General features: G+C 42.0%; 1 protein-coding gene across 3 annotated transcripts in view; it reads right to left on the bottom strand.

The window, feature by feature from the left end:
- Positions 1 to 22,035, bottom strand: part of DGKG (diacylglycerol kinase gamma) — a 189,248-nt gene that overhangs the window by 128,942 nt on the left and 38,271 nt on the right. For all 3 annotated transcript variants that reach the window (XM_046658675.1, XM_046658673.1, XM_046658674.1), the window contains exons 3-5: positions 15,183 to 15,259; positions 6,935 to 7,100; positions 6,289 to 6,351 (exon numbers count right to left, since the gene is read on the bottom strand). In XM_046658675.1, coding sequence (XP_046514631.1) covers positions 6,289 to 6,351; positions 6,935 to 7,100; positions 15,183 to 15,259 — 306 coding nt within the window. The remainder of the gene's footprint in view (positions 1 to 6,288; positions 6,352 to 6,934; positions 7,101 to 15,182; positions 15,260 to 22,035) is intronic.

Genomic DNA, 22,035 nt, shown 5'->3' with positions numbered 1-22,035 from the left:
CACTAAATTAGACAACTTAGATGAAATGGACAAATTCCTTGAAAGACACAAACTATCAAAGCTCACTTAAGAAGAATAAATAACCAGGAAAGCTTATTAAAGTAGTTGAATTTAAGTAAAAAAGGAGTTGAAATTAAGTAAAAGAACTTACCACAGAGAAAATGCCTGGCCGAATGTCTTCACTGGAGAATTCTACCAAACATTTGAGGAAGAGATAATATGAATTCTATACAAATTTTTTCCAGAAAATTTAAGAGGAGAGAATCCTACCCAACCAATTTTATGACACTAGCATTACTCTAAAGCCAAAACCAGAAAGAGACATTACAAGAAAAGAACATGCATGCCAATATCCTTCATAAACATAAATTCAAAAGTTCTTAACAAAATTTTAGCAAATTGAAACTAATAGTATATAAAAAGAAATTAAATAAGACCTAAATAAATACAGAAGTATACTCTGTTTAAGGATAAGAAGACCCAATATTGTTAAGATGTTAGTTCCCCCCAAATTGATCCACAAATTCAATGCAATCCTGTTCAAAATCCTAGCACAATTTTTGTAGAAATTGACAAGCTGATTCTAAAGCTCACATGGAAGTGCCCAAGATCTGGAATAGCCTAAACCACTCTGAGAAAGAATAAAGGTGAAAGACTTACACTACCTGACTTCAAGACTTAGGAAAGCCACAGTAATCAAGACAGTATGTTATTGGCATCAAGATAGACACACAGGTCAATGAAAGAAAATAGAGTCCAGATGGAGACCCACACAGATATGGTAAACTGATTTTTGATAAAAGTGCCAAAGTCAGTCAGTGAAGAAAGTCTTTTCAACAAATGGTGCTGGGGAAGCAGGATATCCATATATAAAAAAAAAAAGGAACTTTAATCTATACCTCCTAGCATATAGAAAAATCAACTCAAAATGGATTATAGACTTACATGTAGAGCTTAAAACCACAAAGCATCTAGAAGAACATAGGAGAAAATCTTTGTGATCTTGAGTGATGCAAAAATTTCTAAGATACAACACTGAAAACTCAATCCATAAAGGAAAAAAGTGATGAGTTGGGCTTCATTAAAACTAAGAGATTTTGCTCTTCGAAAGACACTATTAGAGGGGGCCGGCCCCGTGGCCAAGTGGTTAAGTTTGTGCACTGTGCTTTGGTGGCCCAGGGTTTCGCCAGTTCAAATCCTGGGCGTGGACATGGCCCCCCTCATCAGGCCATGCTGAGGAGGCATCCACATAGCACAACTAGAAGGACCCACAACTAAAAAGACAAAACTATGTACCGGGGGTTTTTGGGGAGAAAAAGAAAAAAATGAATAAATAAATAAAATTAAAAAAAAAAAAACAAGACACTGTTAGAGAATGAAAAGACCAGTCACAGACAGGAAGAAAATATTTACAAGTAACATATTTGATGAAGGATTTGTACCCAGAATATATAAAGAACTGTCAAAATTCCATAAGAAAGCCAACAACTCAATTAAAAAATGGGCAAAAGCACATGAAAAGATAGTCAGCATCATTAGTCATTAGGGAAATGTAAATTAAAACCACAGTGAAATACTACTATATACCTATCAGAATGGCTAAATATAAAAAGACTGTCATGCTGAGTGTTGGTGAGGATATGGAGCAATGGGAACCTACCTACAGCGCTGGTGGGTGTGTAAAATGGCCTAACCACTTTGGGAAAAAATTTGGCAGTTTCTTATAAAGTTAAATACATATCTACCGTATTACACCCAGTCATTCCACTCCTAGGTCTCTACCCAAAAGGAATGAAAGCCGTCCACACAAAGACTTGTATAAGAATGTTCATGTTTTATTGTAATAGCCAAAAACTGGAAACAATCCAAGTGTCCGTCAACAGGTTAATGGATTAAACAAATTGTGGAATATCTATCTAGGTATTGGGAATATTAACCAGCAATAAAAATAGATTAATTATTGATACACAAAATAATATGGATGAATTTCAAATAATGCTGAATGAAAGAAGCCACATCCAAAAGAGTACATACTGTATGATTCTATTTATATAAAATGTCGAAAACACAGTCTCATCTGTAGTGACACCAAGCAGGTCAGTGGTTGTATAGAGATGGGGGTAGGTGGGAAAAAAGAATTACAAAGGAAACTTTTGGCAATGATGGATATCTTCATTATATTGATGTAGTGCTGGTTTCTAAGTGTATACACATGTAAAACTTACTAACTATGCCCTTTAAACATGTGCAATTCATTTTATGCCAATTGTACTTCAACAAAGCTGTTTCAAAACATTACTAGAGACTTTTCCCAAAGATCCTTGAATTACCAGCCCTATAACTGGGCCTTGAACCATCGTTCTGATTTTCGTTGAGGTCTACTGGTGTCCCTCCTCTTCCTGCTGCCTTACATGGAATACCACTAACCTACAGTCATCTGAGCACATCCCTCGGGGACCGCCAGTAATAAAAGACTAACACCTTCTTCCAGATTACAGAGGTTCTTTCCTGATGTCATGTCACAAACTCTTTCACGTGTGGGTTCTTGGGTAGACCTGACTTGTTCCACCTTCTCTCTTAGTGTTGTTGCCTTCCAGTTAGGCAGTGTGGCATACAGGACAGAGCAGCAAGCTAGGGGCTCTAGCACTGGGTTTGTGCTAAATGGTGTGTGATCTTGCACAAGTAGGCTACTCCTCCACTTCAGTTTTCTCATCTGTTAAAAGAGGGACTTGCATTAAAATTGATGTTTACTCAGTCTTAAGCAATGTAAGAAATGTTTGTAAGCAAAAAACAAAGCTGGATCCAAAATTATGTATCCAGTCTGGTCCTAGTCCTGTAAAAACTTTTAGAAAAAAAGCCCTATAAGGATATGTGTATGTGTGTGTGTGCAAGTGCGCACGTGTGTGTAATTGCATTGGTAGGATTATGGGTGACTTTGTTGTTTCTTTAGCTTTTTTATGTACTGTTCAAATTTTCTACAATGTGAGTGTGTTACTTTATATAATTGGGGAAAACTAAGAAAAAAAATTAAGGGACTTTCCTTGAGACTCCAATATTCCGAGTTGCTGAAACATCTCAACAGCCTGAGAAACTAAATAAAAACCAGGAGACTGAAGTTCACTTTGCGTATCCCATTTAGTCCTGGGCATTCAGGAAGGGGTGAATTCAGCCTTTCCAAAGCTGACATCTTGACGATGGCAGATTGCTCAGGGCTCTTAGCTGACGTTTGGATGCAACGAAAGTCCTTCTCTGCTGTGATTATGGACATAATCATGCACCCACCTGGCTCTGGGAATGAAAAACTTGAAGGGAGTGATTCTAGATCTGAGTTTGGAGATTGATCGAGTAGGCCTAAATAGGTCATATCAAATGAGGATCTAGTTTCTTCCTCTGGCTTCTGCTTGTGCAATAGGAAAAGGGTGATATTTTCAACAACTGGCCTGATCTAAGGTGATTCCAGAACTTGGCTCTTCCTTGCTGCCAGAGGTCCCTCTCTGTGGTGTCTGCCTGGCCCTACGTTCTTGTTTCTGGAGAACAGGGTCATCTAATTAAGACATCTGTGAAAGGTGTCCTAACGGGAAAAGGATTTTCACTTTAAATCTTGAATCACAAAAGGAGATGAAAAAATGCTATACGCTTCCCCAGGCCAGCCGTCAGATAATTGTCCTTTCGTGATTTGACCGTAGGAGACTGGTATTTCCCCATAAACAAGGAAAATGGTGCATCACAAACCACTTGTCCAGGAGGAAATCTCTGGAAGTTGTTCTCAGACCCAGAAATGATACAGACATGACAAGTAAGCATGGCGGTCAAATAAGTTAGCCAACTTCCATTATCATCATCAATTATCTTTTCTTAAATATCACTTGATAACAGCATACCCACTAATTCCTTCCTTGGTACCTCAGAAACTTCAGCCACTAAAACAAACCCCACCTAGAATCTGGAGCCTCAGGGAATGAAGTGCAATTTCTCTCAGGTTCCTCTTGAAGTTTCAGATACTGGGACTAAGAAAGTTCTGGGTAAAGAATTTGGGGGCAGAGGCTTTTCATTGTTGATTTTCTTACTGAGACTTTAGAATCTCAAAGCTCTCAGTTTCACCCTTTCTTTTCTACCATGAGAACAATTTATGTCATAATATGCCTCTACTATTCCACACAGGATTCAAGACTTATTTATGACTTAAATCCTTTAACCAAGGGACCATGGACCAAGCATGGCTGGATGAGGTGCTAGCAGCAGGGTGGGTGAGCCCATACTTTGTAGAGTTTTGACCTGCTACTGTCCCTGAAGCCCTTAGGAAGACATTGATGCTCTTAATCCTTGCTTTGTGGAGCTCCATGAGCAGCCCGGAATTTGCTGAGCATATGGTCCAGAGACAACTCTTCTTTTCCAACCATGCTCCGCTTTCCGTCCATCGTGAATTTTTTATCTCATCAGTCCTTCAGTCAAACCCTGAAAACTCTATATTACTTCTAGTTGCCCTTCTTGCTGTAACTGGAAAAGAGATTAGAACTACATCTAGTATCCACTGGAAGAAATTCTCTTGTTATGGATCTCTGTTACAATTAGGTCTCCTTCAGTTGTATTATCTCTTACCTATCATGTTTTTTATATATTTGAAAGATACTTAAAACTGCATTCTTTATCCCCTGGGCACATCCTAAGAGCTGGAATTCACCAATGTGTATCAATCTTTTCCAGACAATAATGCAAATGCAATAAGGTCTGACTCTGAGTCTTCGTATTTGAAGCTCCAAGAGCAACCTTGGAGAGGAGAGTCCCTGAGGGGGTTCTTCCATGAGAGTAGGATGCTCAGTTGACACACTTGGAGACTGAGGGCACAGAATAAAGGAGATCTTGACAGACCATGTGGAGTTAAGAATAGAGTGTGCTTTGGGAGGGTGGCCTGAATAATAATTGCTAATATTTATTGAACATTTACTATGCTTCAGGCAGGCTCTAAGCATTTTACACGTGTAACTCAAACTTCATATCAAAACTTATTATCATTTCAGGTTACCAGTGGAGAAACTGAGGCACAGAGACATTGTTCAAATATACTGAAGGTTACAGAGCTAGGTAGTATCAGAGCTGAGTGTCAAACCCAGGCAGTCTGTCCCCGAAGTCCAGATTCTTAACCAATATGCTTATTGCCTGCCCAACTTGGGTTGATAGTGTACAGGAAATCTGTATGAGATCCAAGATCAGAGGTCAAGGAAGATAACCTTTGCTCTTTCCAGTTTTCCTAGGAGCCTCTGCCTGAGGGCTTGTGCCTGTCAATAGCCTGTCAGCAGAGGAATGGGTTCCCAGTGATAAATGTGCCAGGGAAGATTCTATATCAGTCACGGCGCAGGAGTGGACCCACAAACAGCTAGGCACCACTTATGGAGCTGCACTGAGACTGGAGCCTTGGTCATTCCATCGGGAACTAACCAAAATGGTGCCTTTACATAGAGGCAAACCTTAGTTCAGGCACGTCAAGAGAGACCACTGCTTCCTCTCTTGGTGTAGGAAAGAGCAGGGGCTTTGAGCTTGGATAATTCTGGATTAAATTCCCAGCTCCACATGTCACATAGTGGTATATAATCTCTTAAAGCCACAGTTCTTCAATGTGTAAAGTGGTACGACTGTGAAGGCCAAGTGTAATATGTAATAAAGCAGGTGCCTGGCAAATAGATCTTCAGAACACCATCCAGCATCCCCTTGCTCCTCCTCCCAATGTGTTCAAACAGAGCACGTGAATATTGTTGAAAGTCAACCAGAGCACTCTCTTACCCACTTGTCCTCCCCCTGCCAGCCATCCACTGGTAGAGTCATCTGTACCTCAGCCCTAGAGCCATCTCTTTACATTCTCTCTCTCGCTCTCTGTCTCCCTCTCTCTCTCTCTCTCTCTCTCTCTCTCTCTCTCACACACACACACATACACACACCCACCCACCCACACACACACACACACACACACACAGTCAAACCCCTATCATACAGCTTCTCCTTAGAAGGTTCCCCTTTTCCCCTCTCTGGCCAGGCAGACCTGTCAGAAGTAAACATTTAATGAACTGTCCTGAGTCTGGATCTGCCCTTGCTATCAAGTGAAGCAAGAATCTTTGTCCAGCCTCAGAAGCCCAGTACATTTGAGTGGTGGGGACCCCAGAGATGGAGGCAGACAAGATCTGCCCAATGGCATACAATTATATGAAAAACAAAACTGCTGGTTAGGTTTCTGCCTCCACCCAAGGATGAGGTATTCCCAACTCCTCCCTCGAAACTTGTATTCCAAAGACTCACCGGTATCAGGGGCACAGGCCTCATCTGCTTTGGCAGCATTATCCGCATTCTGAATGCTGGACTCTGGGGAACAGACAGAAGATGCAAAGACCAGTCCATACCCTCCAGCTTCTTAGAGGGGCAGGGGCAGACCTTCTCCTGAGGTCTGGATCACTTAGGTTGTATCACTGTCTCTGAGCGTCAGCTGGGTTCATGCTCACTTATTGGGGTTGGCTGTGTCTCCCTCATTATAGCCGAAGCTCCAGGAAAAAGTGCCCACTCCTTACTCTTCCTCTGACACTGCCAGGCTAGTCCCAGAATGGATACTCAAGCTGAATGTGCTTCATTCATGGACTGGCAGCCTTGATAGGAGGCTCTCTCCACCTGCCATATGTTAGTCTGTGCCTCTTCTTTCCCCCATCCTCCCCTCTGATCCTGAGTGGCAGGAATTATGTCCCTTTTTATTCCTCTTACTGAGAGAGTCATCAGACAAGACTTCCTTTGAGCCTATATGAGGAAAGGAGTCCTCATCCCCTGGTCCCCATTTCCCACCCTATACAGAAGTCCCTGGCTCAGGGGACCCCCTAGGAGTGCAGCCATGGCTGTGGCAAGTGGATTAGAGCTACAAAAATCTCCCTTCTATCTTGGGGAACTCTGGTCTATGTACCTGGGCCACTGGCCTCGCTGTTGCTGGTCTCCTCCTTTGGGTGGTCAGGGGTCTCTTGTCTGGGCTTCTGGCTGAAGGCCAGGAAGAGATGCGTGCTCAGTGGCTGAGGAAGGTCCACCTCCAGGTATGCCCTCATGAACAGCTTGAAGACATCATAGCCAACTGGCTGAGAAAGGACAAAGAGGGAAAAGTCAGTGGAGAGAAGCAAGGAGACAGAAGAGGGAGAGGAGGAAAAGGAATCGGGGAACTGGCAGGCGAGAGAAGTGGAAAGGGAAGCAGAAGAAAGCGTAGTGATTGGTGGGGCAGGAATGAAAAGGCCAGGGAGGTGATAGAGAATGACAGGCACAGAGAGCAGAGAGTAGGATATAAGAAAGAGAAGACACTGGTGGTTGCACATTGAGGTTTGGGGGGGTGGGCCTGGTGCCACAGGAGGCTTTTGGAACAAGACACATCTAAATTTAGGTAGAAAAGGGGTGAGGGAGAGTGAGCGCTGGGGAGGAGGCCACAGGGGAGGGTCACTGCCTCAGTCCAGGCCCATGAGAGGGACTTGTCTGTAATGAGCAGGACTAGGTCAGTGCCCCGGAATCCAAGGGAAGATGAAGAAGGATGTAGTTGGAAACACGATGGAAAGAAATGGCTTTTTTGTAGTATCTCGATTTCCTGCCTGTGCTGTGAGGGATGTGATTCCTGAGTATTCAGGTCTCAGAAAAGGGGAAAGACCTGGAAGAGAAAGGGACAGACTCCATCCTTCATTACTTTCATAACTGACCTTCCCTGGACAAGCCTCAAGGTAACAGGGGAGGGTGTGCGTCTGGCTCAGCTGCTCTCAAAACATGTCCTTGTGAAGGTTTTAGGCACCGGGAAAAGAGCTGGAAGCCAAGGACAGAAGGTAGAACCAAGAAACATGCCAAAAACTAGAACCTCTCCCTGCTGTATCTCTCCCAGTGCTGCCTGGCTTCTGGCCCCAGGCTGGGAGCCACCATGCCAGGCAGGGCTGCTTCACTCAGCAAACACTCAACAACAACAGTTTGCAGTGAGTCATCACTGGCTTGTGCTTTGATGGCATCAGATTCTTCATCAAATCGGCAGATGCTCCTGGAAATCATTTGAGGAAGAACTACTTCAAGATCTGCTGTGCAGGCTTTTGTGAGTAATCACAGCCATGAGAATAAAATCCCTTTCCGGGAGCCTACTCGGCTCTCCTTCCAAAACGTTATAGCATTCAACCTCTTGTCTCTTCAGGCAGATCTGGGAGCCTTCCCAGACGAGAAGCTGGCATGTGTACAATCAGGTTTGGAATACAAAGTCTTGGCCCTAAAAACAAGTGATGCCCTCCCGACCCCACTGGGAGGGAGCTCCCAAGGCAGTTTCTACTTAGCTCCCTGCTAGACTGTTCTATATCTCCTTTGCAGAGTGGAAGAAGCTTGATTCGTTTGGACAGAGGGTAACGTGGGCTCTTATCAGATGAAGAGACCTCTAAGCAAATGGTGGACTCACATTTCTTTGTGACAGTTACCAATCTCTCTGTCTCTACCTGTCTGTCTTTTCTATCTCTGAGTCTCTGCGTGTTTCTCTTTCAACCTCTTTCTGTCCCTCTCTGTCTCCACAGCCTCATCACCTCAGAATGTCTCTTCCTCAACACCCTTCTCCTTTCCCTCAGTACACAAGAGCAAAGCCTTTTCCTCCTGCTTTCCAAATGGAATCCACCACTTTGACCTTTGACTCTACCCTCTCTGTCTGTGATGGCGTCTCCCAACATCTGCGTCTCTCCTACCTGCAGGCATGTTCAAGGTCACTATTTCAAAGAAATTGGTGGCTGCTTGAGCTACTAGCCTGTCCTTCCTCCCTTCCCCTTCAAATTTCTCCAGACAACAGTAGCCTCCTCACCTCCTTAATCTCATTCAGTTTGGATTCTAGCCCACGACTTCTGAACTTGCTCTCTTGAGGGTCACAAATCCAATTGTCTCTTTTTACACTTTCTCATCTCTGGCTTCTCTGCAGCATTCCAATCTCTCATGTTGAAACTCTCTATTTTCCATGGTGTTGTGCTATTTTGGATCACTTCTGCTTTGATTTGACTGAGTATTTGCTGAGAGCACTTTATTTCCTTTAAAAGGTTCTTTTATATTGTCATTCTATTTTAATTGACAAGTATTGTTTTACAATGTAGTTTTGAGTTCCAAAATGTCCTGTTAATCTTTTTTGGTTAGCATCAAATTGAAAACTATCAGCATAAAATATTTCTGGAAAACAGACTGTACTAAATGATTTAATAAAAAGAAAGTTCAGTTAAACAAAGTCTAACATAATGCTTTAAAAAAAACCAAAGCTGAAGGATCATCAAATGAGATCAAGAGACCTCATGACTGGTCTCAGCTCTACCATATTTTCCCCCTTTTATGAACCTAAGTTTCTTCTTTAGCAAATCGTGAGTGCTGGACTAGAAGATCTCAGGCTCTACACTTCTATTAGCTGCCTCCCTAAACCAGGCCCTCTTCCTGACCTGGCAGTTTCTGTTAATGTCAATGACACCATTATTCTCCTAATACTCCAGGCTCAGCTTTGAACTCCTAGTCATCTGAGACTAGTTCTTGTCCCTTCCTTCTGTTCACTGTTCTTTTGCAACATCTGTCACATCCAGGTCTTTTTTGTGTCCATTGTCCTTCTGCCACCACCCTGACAAGGGGTCTATTGAAGGCCCCAAAGTTCCTGGTTTCAGACTTCTGTTTCATGCATCCTACCAGACCAGCGCAGTATCTCTTAAAGGCTTCTTTGCTTCCACCTCTATTTGTTGGTCCTCCCATCTTATTCATCTTTGCCAGGTTGATCTTCCCAAAGCAAAATTCTGATCAGATTGCTTCCCTACTCAAAAACCTTCCATGGCTTCTAATTGCCCATTGGAGAGTTGAGATCATTTGTCTCCAAACTTTTAAAATCAGGTGCTCTCTATTACATTTTTGAGCGTGTGTTTCCACTTATCTTCATTTATAATTATATACATGTACCACTATGCTCTTCTACTGGACATTATAAAACATACACAAAAAATAAGTTAGAAAATAGAAATTAGATTAGATAAAAATCAGTGTAAATAGAAGGTCTAATAGGTAGTGTTCCCACAGTCCAATGGATCATCTTGTGCATCTTCTGAGCCTTTTGGGATTCACAGCCCTTCCATAATCCCACTCCAACCTAGATTTGTGGCCACTTCAAGCTCTGAGACCCTTAAGTCTTTTCTCCTATTATTCCTTATGTATACCTCCATAGTTTGTCCAGACTGTCTTCTGTGTTCTTTCCTGGCCCAACTTCCGTGCACTTTACGTGAACTGCTTCCTTCTCCACTTGTTAAAATTCTAGCTATCCTTTAAGCCCCAACCCAGATGCCACCTCCTCCAGGAAGCCTGGTATGATCTCCTATGCCTGAATTGTTATACTTTTCGACCTTGGTTCCTGTCTAGGGACACTCATATCTGCTGCCCTCTATTAATGTATAGTTGTTTGTGACATACCTTAGTTCCTCATCTAGATCTAGAGTTCCTGGGAGCTGGTGAAATGTCTTATTTCATCTTTGTATCCGCCATCCCATCTATCACAGTGTTTCCTGATAGGTATTTTAATGGATGTTGGGTTTCTAATTGGTACACTTGACTGTCACCAATTATTGTAGAGTTCATTCAGTCAACATACATGCACTGAGTCTCCTAGGTACAAGACGCAGAGCTGGGCACCAATGAGGGTCACGCCGGTGAATTAGGCATGGGTCCATACCTTCAAGAGACTCAGCGATATATGGTAAAAGGATTGAAATAACTGTAATATAGAGTCAGCAGTGGTGAGTGCTATAGGAAAAGAACTGACAAACTGTTATGAGAACTTATGAAACAATGATGATTGAACACATGTCCATCCATTTATGTCCCTATCCTGGGGAACAGGATGGCATAGAATAAGCACAGAAACATAGAGCATTCACCCCAGAAGAGCTCAGGGGACTAGATCTCCTTATGTGGCTGAGGATCTGGGAGTTCAGTGATTGCATCAGCCAGCTAGCGGCAGAGTAAAACCAGAAACCCAGTCTGACTCCTAGTCCAGTGCTCCTGCTATTGTATCTGTCGCAGGTCCCAGTGCTGATGTCACACTCCCTGCCACTCCTTCTAAGCACCCAAAGATCAGTAGGCAAAGAGATGTGACTATGTGCCACTCTCAAAGTGATATCTGGGTTATGAGAGAGTAAGTTCTTTATGAGCACGGGCCAGGCTCAGAGTAACTGCTTAGTAAACGTGTGATGGGTAGAGAGTAGCTGGGTACCATTCCCAAACCAGATAACCAACCACTATGAGGCACGTTGGCAATCCTCTGAGCCCTGGAGTAATATCCTCAGCACTGCCATTGTTCAGGCCTATTTTTTTCCCAGAAACTGCAACTTTCATGCAAGAACTAGCTGGGCAATTGCCTTTGCTGCAATCTGTTTAAAGAAAGTTATTTCTTACCCAGGTCAGGAAGGGAAGAGAACTAGATGGAGAGTTTACTGTGCATCAGGCATGTTACATCTGTGATCTCACTTAAGTCGCATAACAACGTGAGGGAGGACTATGACAGTCATTTTGTGGATGAAAAAAAATTCTGAGAACATAAATAACTTGCTCAAAGTCATAACGCAAGTAAGAGAGCTGGGCTTTATGCTTAGATGTGTCTGAGTCTAAGGTCATGATGCAACAAAACCACCTGCCCCTTTGGCTCCCCTGTATTCTTGTCCACCTTCTGGTTGTCTTCAGCTGCACACTATTCTCCAGAGAATCATTCAGTGCTGATAGGTAAGGGCATGCTTGTCGGGACCAGATGCAGCCCTGCCACTCTGCAAGCTTTTATGCCTGGCCTCGCTTTTCCAGCAACCTGCCCCTTCCCACTGCTAATTCATTTCTTGTTGAGACATTTTAGCAGCAGTGAGCCATCAAGCTCGAGAGAAATTAAACCCTTGTTGTTTCCCCAACCCCGTGCCGGGACATTACACCTACTAGAAGCCAGCCACACTGTGAAAAAGAATGAAATCAGAGTGACAAGCTCTCCTGGGACACAATGGTGCCAGGCATACAGAGTGGGGGCCAGCCTGATGGAGGTGGGGGTGGCAGCCTGCTCATAACAGCCAAGCTGCTCCCTGCTTCTGAAAGCTCCTGTGGCCTTCACACCCTCGGTGGCCTTGACCAAATTGTTCCCCTCCCACTCATCAGCCCCAGGGCGGACGGGCTGATTAGCAGCCCCCGCCAGTCTTTGTTCCTGTGTTTTTGGAGCTGGGGGTAGACGGTTGGGGGGAGGGGGTAGCAGCAAGTTCTTTGCTGGCTCTGCCATCTTCTCTGCATGGCTTCTCCTCAGGAATGTTCTTTGAAACCGTGCATTCTCAATCTGGCTCCTGTTCCAGGAACCTTTCTCCTACTTCATTCTCCTGGTGATTGGTGCATTTTATCCAAAGCCCCTCTCAGGTGTACCCCGAGGGCATGGACTCTGTTGATTCACTACCAGTACCCAGCAGAGAAGGAGTTGACTCAAGGTTTGTGGAAAGGATGACAATATGAATAATAAGCGGCTAGCCTCATCCCAAGTTTGTCCTGCTGATCAGTCACTTTTCTGCAATTAGCTCTCATAAAAGGACCCAGGAGCAGGGAAGAGGGAGTTGAGTTTAAAATATTCAGGGGAAAGGGGAATAATAATGAGTACCATTTTTTAAGTGTCTTGTAAAGCGTTAGACACTTTGCAAAAATTATCTCATTTAATCCACTGATCTGCAGACTTCAGGGTCTTTCTTTGGTTGTTGTTATCTTCAGGTTACAGATGAGGAAATTGAGGCTCAGAAAGGTGAAATATTATTCAAAGTCACAGTGCTGGTTGGCAGGTAGGAGTCTAACCTAAGACCACACGACTCCAGCGTCATGGTTCTTAAACTTGACCCTGCCAGTAGGAAATAAGTTCCAGAGGGCAGGAACTGTGCTTCCTCATCTTAGTATCTTCTGCAGTGCCCAGCACAGTGCCTGGATGCTCAAGAAATATTATATGAGTTGAATTTGAAAGTAAGGGAGGTCTTGCATTCATTTTTACATTCAACGAATATTTGTTGAGTGCCTGCTATGAGCCAGATACTCTTCTGAGCACTGAGGATACAGCAGTGACCAAAAATGTTCTAGTGGGAGAGAGAGACAATTAAATAAATAAGTTATATAGTGTGACAGATGGTGAGAAGTACTAAGGAAGAAAATAAGGCAGAACAGGAGGATAAGCGGTGTCAGGAAAGAGGGCTTAACATTTTAGATAGAGAAGGTGACATTCACTGAGAAGGCGATTTAAGCAAACACTTGAAGGAGGCGAGGGGAGGAACAATGTGGATATCAGGGGAAGGAACACGGCAGGAAGAGGCAAAAGCAACTGCACAGGTGCCGAGGTTAGAGCAATTTTGTCTTGTTTGACAGAATCAAGGAGGCTGATATGGCTGAAAAGGAAGGAGAAGAAGGAGAGTAGCAAGAAATGAGGTCAGAGAGTAAGGGAGAGGTACAGATTGTAATGATCTTTTTTTTTTTTAAGATTGGCACCTGACATGAGCTAACATCTGTTGCCAATCTTTTTCTTTTTTTTCTTCTTCTTCTCCCCAAAGCCCCCCAGTACATAGTTGTATATTCGAGTTGTACGTCCTTCTGGTTCTGTTATGTGTGACGCCACCTGAGCATGGCTTGATAAGTGGTATTAGGTCCGTATCCAGGATCCGAACCAGCAAAACCCTAGGGCTGCTGAAGTGGAGTGTGTGAACTTGACCACTTGGCCACTGGGCTGGCCCTGTAATGATCTTGATTTCAACTCTGAGTAGGAGGTAGGGGGAACCATCAGAGACTGTCAAGCAGAGTAGTGACATGATCTGACTTAAGTTTTAACAGATTGCTTAGGATGTGTGTGAAGAATAGACATTAAAGGTCAAGAGCAGAAACAGGGTGCCCAGTTAGGAGACTACTGCAATAATCTCGGCAAAATATAATGGTGTCTCGGGTCAGGATGGAAGCAGTGCTGGTGGTGAGAGGTGGCTAGATTTTGGGTATATTTTGAAAGTAGGAGTGACAGGGTTTGTTGATGAATTGGACGTGGGATGTGAGAGAAAGAGAAAAGTCAATGATGACTCCATAGTTTTAGGTTGAATAACTTGAAGAATAGAGTTGTCATTTACTGAAATGTGAAAGACTCTTGGAAAACCAGATTTCAAAGGGAAGATCAAGGAGCTCAGTTCAGCTCATGTTAAGTTTGAGATGCCTGTCTGATTTTTTAAGTGAAAATGTCAGATAGAGGGGAAAGAGGAAAATCAGAGAGTGTAGTGTCTTAAAAACCAAGTGAAGAGTGTAGAGGAGGATTTCACCAACTGTGTCCAGTGCTGTTGTGTAAAATGGCTATTGAATTTAGCCATGTGGAAGTCCTTGGCTATCTTGACTAATGATTTTAAAGGAGGGGGTGCAGGTTACACTCTGATTGAAGGGCTTTCAAGACAGTGGGAAGAAGAGAAATTGGAGACCATGAGTATAGACAAATCTTTTGCACAGCTTTGCTATAAAGGACAGGAAAGAAATGAGGTGGTAGCTTGAGGGAGAAGTGAGGTCAGGAGAATGTTTTTTAATGTAGGAGAAATACCAGTATGTTTATATGTTGATGAGAAAAATCTAACATATAAGAGAAAGCTGATGTGAAGGAGATAGAGTAGAGAGAAATAGGGAAACAGAGAGACAGAGGTAGAAATAGGTAGAGGTAGAGATAGACAGACATAGAGAGGAATGCATTGCTGAAGCAATGCCTGTCAAGAGACCAAAAGAGGATAGGATTGAATGGACAAGTGGAGGGTTGGACTTAACAAAAGCATGGAGAGCTCATTCCTAGTTACAGGAGGAAAGGTATGTAGGTGGGCGAGGATCTTGTGGAAGATCTCTTCTGATTGTTTCTACTTTATCAGTGAAGTAGAAAACAGTTGATAACTGAGAATGAGGAGAGGAGTGAGAGATTTGAGGAAAGGGGAGAGGGTATGATGTAGTCTTCTAGGACAGTGAGAGGGTGAATGGAGATGGGAAACATACAACTCCAGCTAGTACCAATGGCTCACTTGAGACTTAGGAGAAAATACATTGAGAAGCAAGTTCTTCAAGGTGAGCTAAACTTCCAAGAGGGGAACGTATTATGGAAAGGCTGGGACATGAGGTTTTTTAAAGGCATGAAATGGAAATTTTCTTACCTCATGTGGGTCATATTGTTTGAGGCTCCCACCCTCATTAAATTCAGCCAAGACATCCTTTATCTTCTTGGAAGAATCTGGAGAGACATAATGCACATGTGAAACATTGGTGAACAGCTAATGAGAGACGGCTAAGAAAATTCTCTCTGTCTAACCTTGTTAATGATGAAGTGGCCCCTCATTTCCAGGACCATATGAAGAAATGTCACCTTTATCTGGCCTTCTGTCCTCTCATTTCTTTTTTTCGGTATATTCTCTCTTGCTGTAGGACCTATCTTTCTAAAACAAAAATCTGATCAGATCATGTCCCTGCTCAAAACCCTTCAATGGTTCTCCATTTTTCCAGGATAAAGCCTAACCCACTTAGTGTGGTGTTCAAGTACTTGGTGATCTTATCTAGCCTGTTCTTTATCTCTTACCTTCCATTCACCCCACTTTTCAGCCACATCAAATTGCATTTCCAGAAATGCCTGAATATACTGTGTACTCTTTCATGGAGTCTCTTCTCTGTATTGCAAACTTCACTCAATTCTCAGTACCCAGCTCAAATGTCAACTCCTTGGTAAAGTCTTCCTTTACCAGTCAGAGTTAATCATTTCTTCCCCTGGCTCGTACATAACTCTGTAAATAGCACTTGTCATATAGTGTTATAATTACTTACTAACTTTCCTCTTGCTCATCTCCTGCCTCAGTTCTACCTTGAGAGCTGTAAATGTAACTCAAAAAGTGAGCCTTGGATATATACCAAGGTTTGACAGATAACTAGTGTTCAGAAAAGCAATATATTAGATGGTGGAATAAACATCTGAGCAGAAATTTTAAAATATTAAAAATTTTGTTAATTAAATAGGAGGGGTGGGCATCAAGCCCAGTGGGGCTCTGTCCTTGGTGCTGAAACAGAGACAGCGGGTTCATGAAGCATGGTGGTTTAGAAAATTCTATTTTCCATAAAAAATAACTCAGAAACTACTGGAGAAAATGGTGGCTTCTTTTTTCTGAAGTTCTGTAAGGGAATTGGGATTCAAGAAAATAGAGTCAATAATTGTCATTATAAACACATCCTGAGTGCATTCTGTGTAGTTATCAGCACTCTAGATATCAAAGAAAACCAGGGTTTCTGTGCTTTCTCTGTCTTTCAATATTGTGGATAATTAAGAGCTTCCAAAACTCCATTATTGGCACTATTTAAACATCTGAGCAAAGGGCAAGGTCATTAAAAGCTGACATAATGTTCTTTTGTGTTCAGGCTCTTTGTATAGATGGCTTTGCTCTCTTAGGCCTATGTAAAGTAGATGTGCTCACAGTCTGGGATGTTCTCCATGGCTTTGCTGACTTGGATTCAATCAAGCACAAGTTATAATCATTTCAGGATTGAGACATATTGAAATGCCACAGGAAAATACTGCTGTTGCCTAAAAATGGACATTTCTTTCTGAAATTCAAAACAGATGTCGAAAAACTAATAGCTCAGTAAGAGCCAGGCAGCAGATGCCATCAATTTGGGCTGCTTCCATTCAATTCAGAAAACACTATGGAGGGTAAGATGCTGCAAGGTACTGTTGATGAACTAGTTGAGGAGATGATCCGAATCACTGTGGTAATAATAGCTACTCTGTATTGGGGACATTTACTGCATATTCTCATATATTCTCCCCTACCAATTCATACAAATTTGGTAATATTTTCTTCAGTTTATAGGTGAAGAAGTTGAAATTCAGAAAAATTAAGCGATTGTCTAAGAATCAGGGTTTTAACTCAGGTCTAGTCAGGCTCAAAAGTCTATATTACTTAAGCACAATTCATTATTACTTCACAAACACTTACTAACATGAGGAAAAGTGTAATTAATTCTGTGGCAATGATATGAAACTCTATGAAGCACAGAGCATGGAAGAAGTAAAATGAAGAGGGAGAAACTAAAATCAACGTGAGAGTGGTTTTGGGGTGGGGACTGGGGATGCCCTATGAAGGAGGTAGCATTTGAGCTGTGATGTCAAGAGTGGGTAAGGTTTTGAAAGTCAGACATGACGTGGAAAGGGTATTCTCAGAAGGGACAGGGTGAACAAAGGTGTGGAGATGGACACCCCTGTACATTTAGGAGAAGTTAAAATCAGAGAGTAGTTTGGGGCAAGATTTGAATATCAAGTTAAGAACACTGATTTGAAGTTGTTAAAGATTTTTTGAGTAGTGGAATGACATAACCAGGTCTCTGTTTTCTAAAGGCAACTCTGGCAACAGAATGAAAGAGAGTTTAGAATTGGCCAGAGCTAAGTTAATGTCACACATAAATTATATTTAAGTTATTCTATGAACAGCTTAATTGTTTAGAAAAAAATCTATATTTTAGAATCTATTTTACGGGGAGATTTTCAGCTCAGAAAGAGTGGTCAAGTTGAAAAAAAAATATGCAAATTTTTGAGCATGGGTACTCCTGGTATGGCTTCTGTAAGAGAAGCATAGAGCCAGCATTTTGGTTGAAAACCAGGATAGCGATTTCACTTGGGTTTATACTCTTTTAATGTTATTAATGTTATTGTCACATTTTGGAGGTTCCACAGTTCATCCTAGCAGAAATCCTTTGGTTTTAAGTGCAATTGATCTAATCCTGCTTTATATTTAAATGTATGAGATATATATATATATATATATATATATATATACACATACTTATACACACTTATGTATATATAAATATATAAAAACATATGCACATATATTCATCATATGTTCACATTCAAGTAAACAAGTTTTAAAAAGAAAAAAACACAGGAGGCGTTTATTTTAAAATTTCTGATTAATAGACTAAAATTAAATGGAAAAAAAATAATCCAAGAGATTTCTGGCTCCTAGATTTCCATGAAGGGTGTTCCTCACCACATGTTTACTTTAATTTGTTTCATAGGTTTTTATGAGCTCATAGCATAAACACATTCCCCTTTTAGAAAAAGGAAACTAGCTAACTCTCAAATTTGATAGCTATACTTTCTCCTTGGATGTCCTTTGATACTTTTCCACAGTTTTCTTCTCAACAGATTTTTGGGCTGGGTTTCTCTTTCCATGAGGGGGTACTGCTTCATTCTGTTTTGTCTTAAGACAGTTAGGAACAATGAGTGGCTTCTGCAGAGCATTCCCGATCTGACTTCTGGCTCCATCTGTGGGCCCAATAGCACAGCCTCAGTAGAGAACTCCCTGTCAAAGCCTGTATGGTAACACCACCAGCAGACTCAGAGGAGATCGAATTCCATGTACAAAGTAGGGCCATGTCCACAGTTCTTTACAACAACTCCTACTTTGTTGAGTGCTTACTATATGCTAAGCACTGTACCAGTCATCTTAATTATTTTATTTAAATCTTCACAATTACCCTCTTATGTAATAATTATCCCTATTTTAGAGAAGGGGAAACTGAGGAATACAGAATTTAAGTGATTCTTTCAAGGCCACACAGCCAGCGAGGGGTCACTCATTTTTAACATATCTAATAATGTGACATAGCTATTAGATTCACTGGATACAGGAACACTGGTAACTCAGAAGATAAGGCCCTTCCTCTATGACAGTGGCTCTCCAATCTGGCTGCATGTTAGAATCACCTCAGGACCCCTGTACACACTGAAACCCAGGCCTCACCCCAGACCAATTAAGTCAGCATCTCTTGGAGAACCCAGGAATCAGTATATTTCAAAGCTTCCTGGGGGTTCAAATGTACAGTCAAGGCTGAGAACTGCTGTCCTACGATGTAACTATATTGGTAGAAATGAAGACTGGCTTAAGAAGCAGCTGAACTTGTTAGATAATGACTGCAAAAGGAAGAAAGTTTATAACTCTGCTAAACCTAAAATCACTGTGCTTGGCAGACACTCCTCATTGTTTAAGTGAACAGCACTAAAGAACTCCAACCAACAGGTCAATTATTCAGCTGCATGGCAAGGCAGCAGTCTGTTTTGCATTAGTCCACACTGGCAGGACCATCAGGATGCAGTTTTACCCCAAATCAGGACTGCAGAAGGCTCTTCTCTGGGACCAAGGTCATGAGTGGTAACGACTATCGTTAAGAAGTTTCAATCCAAAATTGTCTCTTTATGCTTTACGTGCCAAGAATTCTGGGATCTTAACCAAGCACTTGCTCCTGGTGTTTGAGCAAATTCAGAGCCTTTTTAAGGAGAAAATTTGGCCCTACTCACAAGCACCTTCGCTGCCACATTTGTGTGGAACAGAGATGCCCTCTGTCTGAACAAGCAGACAAATCAGGAGCTTCAGTGTTTACAGCAGAACATCAGCTTACTGAACCAGAACCCAAAGTTTATGGACCATTTTCTAGGGAAGAACACTGAGTGGCTGAGCACTGGTCAGACTGTTAAACTTTGAAATAACTGTAAGTCAACATTTTCAAGAGTGAATCCGAAAACCTACAGACGAGAGTGAAATTCTTATTTAAGGTGCATGATCACTCTCTATTCCTCAACGTTCCCTAAGAGAGTCTCAAACTGTAACATGCATATGAATTGCCTGGGGATGAGGTTTAAATGCAGATTCTGATTCAGTAGGTCCAGGTCAGGCCCTGAGATTCTATATTTCAAATGAGATCCTTGGTGACACCAATTATGCAGGTCCATAGAGCTCATTTTTGATGAGCAGACCTTAAGCAACGTTCTTATATATCTGTGGCGGACAAGTAAGGCTTGTCTGTCACAACATGGAAAAAAACATGATTCTGAGGCAGGAGGGACATATTCCACAGATTAGGAAGACCATAAATGACTCTCAACCCAAGGAGAGAAAGACACAGAAAGGGGAGAAGGGAAAGTAGGCACATGAGGGAAAAAAAAACCAACCCAGATTAGATTTTCCTTCTTCTGATGAAGGCTGGGATATATGAATAAGTTTTCTAAGTAGACCAGGGAGTCAAGAATACAGTGAGATGCACAAAAGCAAGAATGGGGTTTCCAAAGGGTCCTGGATACACAGAGGATGATGTCAGAATAGAGATGCCAGGGCCAGGAGCACTGCACTAAAAGGCCCACCTTTTCAGATGGAAGGAATCAAGACCCAGAGTGGAATGTGGGAAGCACACATAAGAAGTCCCTCTTTATAAGCATTGACACATTCTCCCACTTACACTTCTTTTCCTGTTCACTGTCTAGCCCCAGCATGTAGCCCATTGCCTGATGTTCAATAAAGATTTATGGAACAAATGAGGGCTAGAAAAGGAATTAGGCTTGTCATGCTTGTCTCATATGTCTTATATTCCCAGGGACATAGGGAGACAAGGTAGACCAGTGGTTTTCAACCTTGGCTGCATGTTGGAATCAACTGAGGAGCTTTAAAAACTGCTGATGCCTGCATCCCGTGCCTACAGGTTATGACTGACTGGTGCAGGGGTGGGTATGTGTGTGGGCAGGGCACGGGAAGTGTTCTAAACCTCCCAGGTGATTCCAGTGTGCAGCCAAGGCTGAGAACCCTTGAGGCCCGTCACACTAACTACAGGGGAGAACCTGTGGAAGTGATGGCTCTGCCAGTGTGTTACATATAGAATAAGAGAAAAGATTCTGCCTCGAAGCAAAGGGAATTTTGGCTGATGTAAGAAAACCCTCTTTAGGATACTAAGATTTTCTGATTCAGCATATTGATCTGAATGACTGGTATGGCTTATTGGTATAAGTAAAACTTGTATTGCTAGCAAGAGTTCCTACTTTTTCTCCAAATAATTTGGCTTTATCAACCATATTTCAAGCAAAGGTGGAGGAACGGATCAGACAACCAGTACCTTCTTGCAACTAAAAGTGTGGATCCTACACCAGCAGCATCAGCATTACCTGAGAGCTTGTTACGAATGCAGACTCTCAGAACTACCCCAGACCGACTGATTCAGAATCTACATTTTAACAAGATCTCCAGGAGATTCATGTGCACGTTCAAATTTGAGAGCCATTGTAGAAGTCTCTCCCTATCCATAGATTCTGTGACTGCCTGTGGGCAGAGTCCCAGTCACCACTAATGAAAGGAAGTCCAGCTGTGCTAAAAGAGTGTGGGTGAGAAACAGCTGTGGTTATCCCTTCCAAGATGGAAGCAACTAGACGTGATTCTTTATGTGCCCAGGACTCCAGGAGCATTTGATTAACTCACTCAACTGGCTAATATAAATAGCAAGCTTTCAATGAAACTTGCTTAGAACCTTACATTGTTCTGCAAATCAGTCCTAAACATTTTCTCTGACTCCCATATTAACACTGACAGATTTGAATGTTGAGCTGTAAATTACCTACATCTTAAAGTCAGAAACTTTGCCTTGATCTGATTCTAATGAAATATAATTCTGAATAGCACAATTTACTGATTCTTTCTCTTTAAATGTACTTCAAAATTTTGCTCTGTTATAATTTAATCAACATATATGTGTGTGTGTGTGTGTGTGTGTGTATATATATATATTTTTTTTTAACCAACATATGGTTGAAGGTTGAGCTCTAGTGGATACTTTTTGTTTAATTTGTTGGAACCGAATTGAAGCAAATAATTTGACCTGGAATTAAGAACTTTGTCTTTAATTCTTACTCTGCCACTGACCTTGTGAGTGACCTTGGGCAAGTCACTGAGGTCTTCTGGACTCAGCATTCTCACTTGTGAAATGGGTAGTAGTTGGATTTGATGATGGCCGAAATCTCTCCCAGCTTTAAAATGTCTACCAGATCAAGCAACCACTGGCTGATACAGTTTGGTTTAATTTCTTAGAGAATTAAAAGTCAAAACTGATGCTTTATCAATTTTTTCCTTTTTTCTCTTTCTGTATAAGCTGATAGTTTCCGTCCTTGATAAATCATGGAAAAAAATTGAGGAAAAAAATCCCCTCCCC

Source organism: Equus quagga, chromosome 4 (assembly GCF_021613505.1).
Source record: "Equus quagga isolate Etosha38 chromosome 4, UCLA_HA_Equagga_1.0, whole genome shotgun sequence".
In the NCBI taxonomy this organism is placed as follows: Eukaryota; Metazoa; Chordata; class Mammalia; order Perissodactyla; family Equidae; genus Equus; species Equus quagga.
This window is presented reverse-complemented; position numbering and strand designations above follow the sequence as displayed.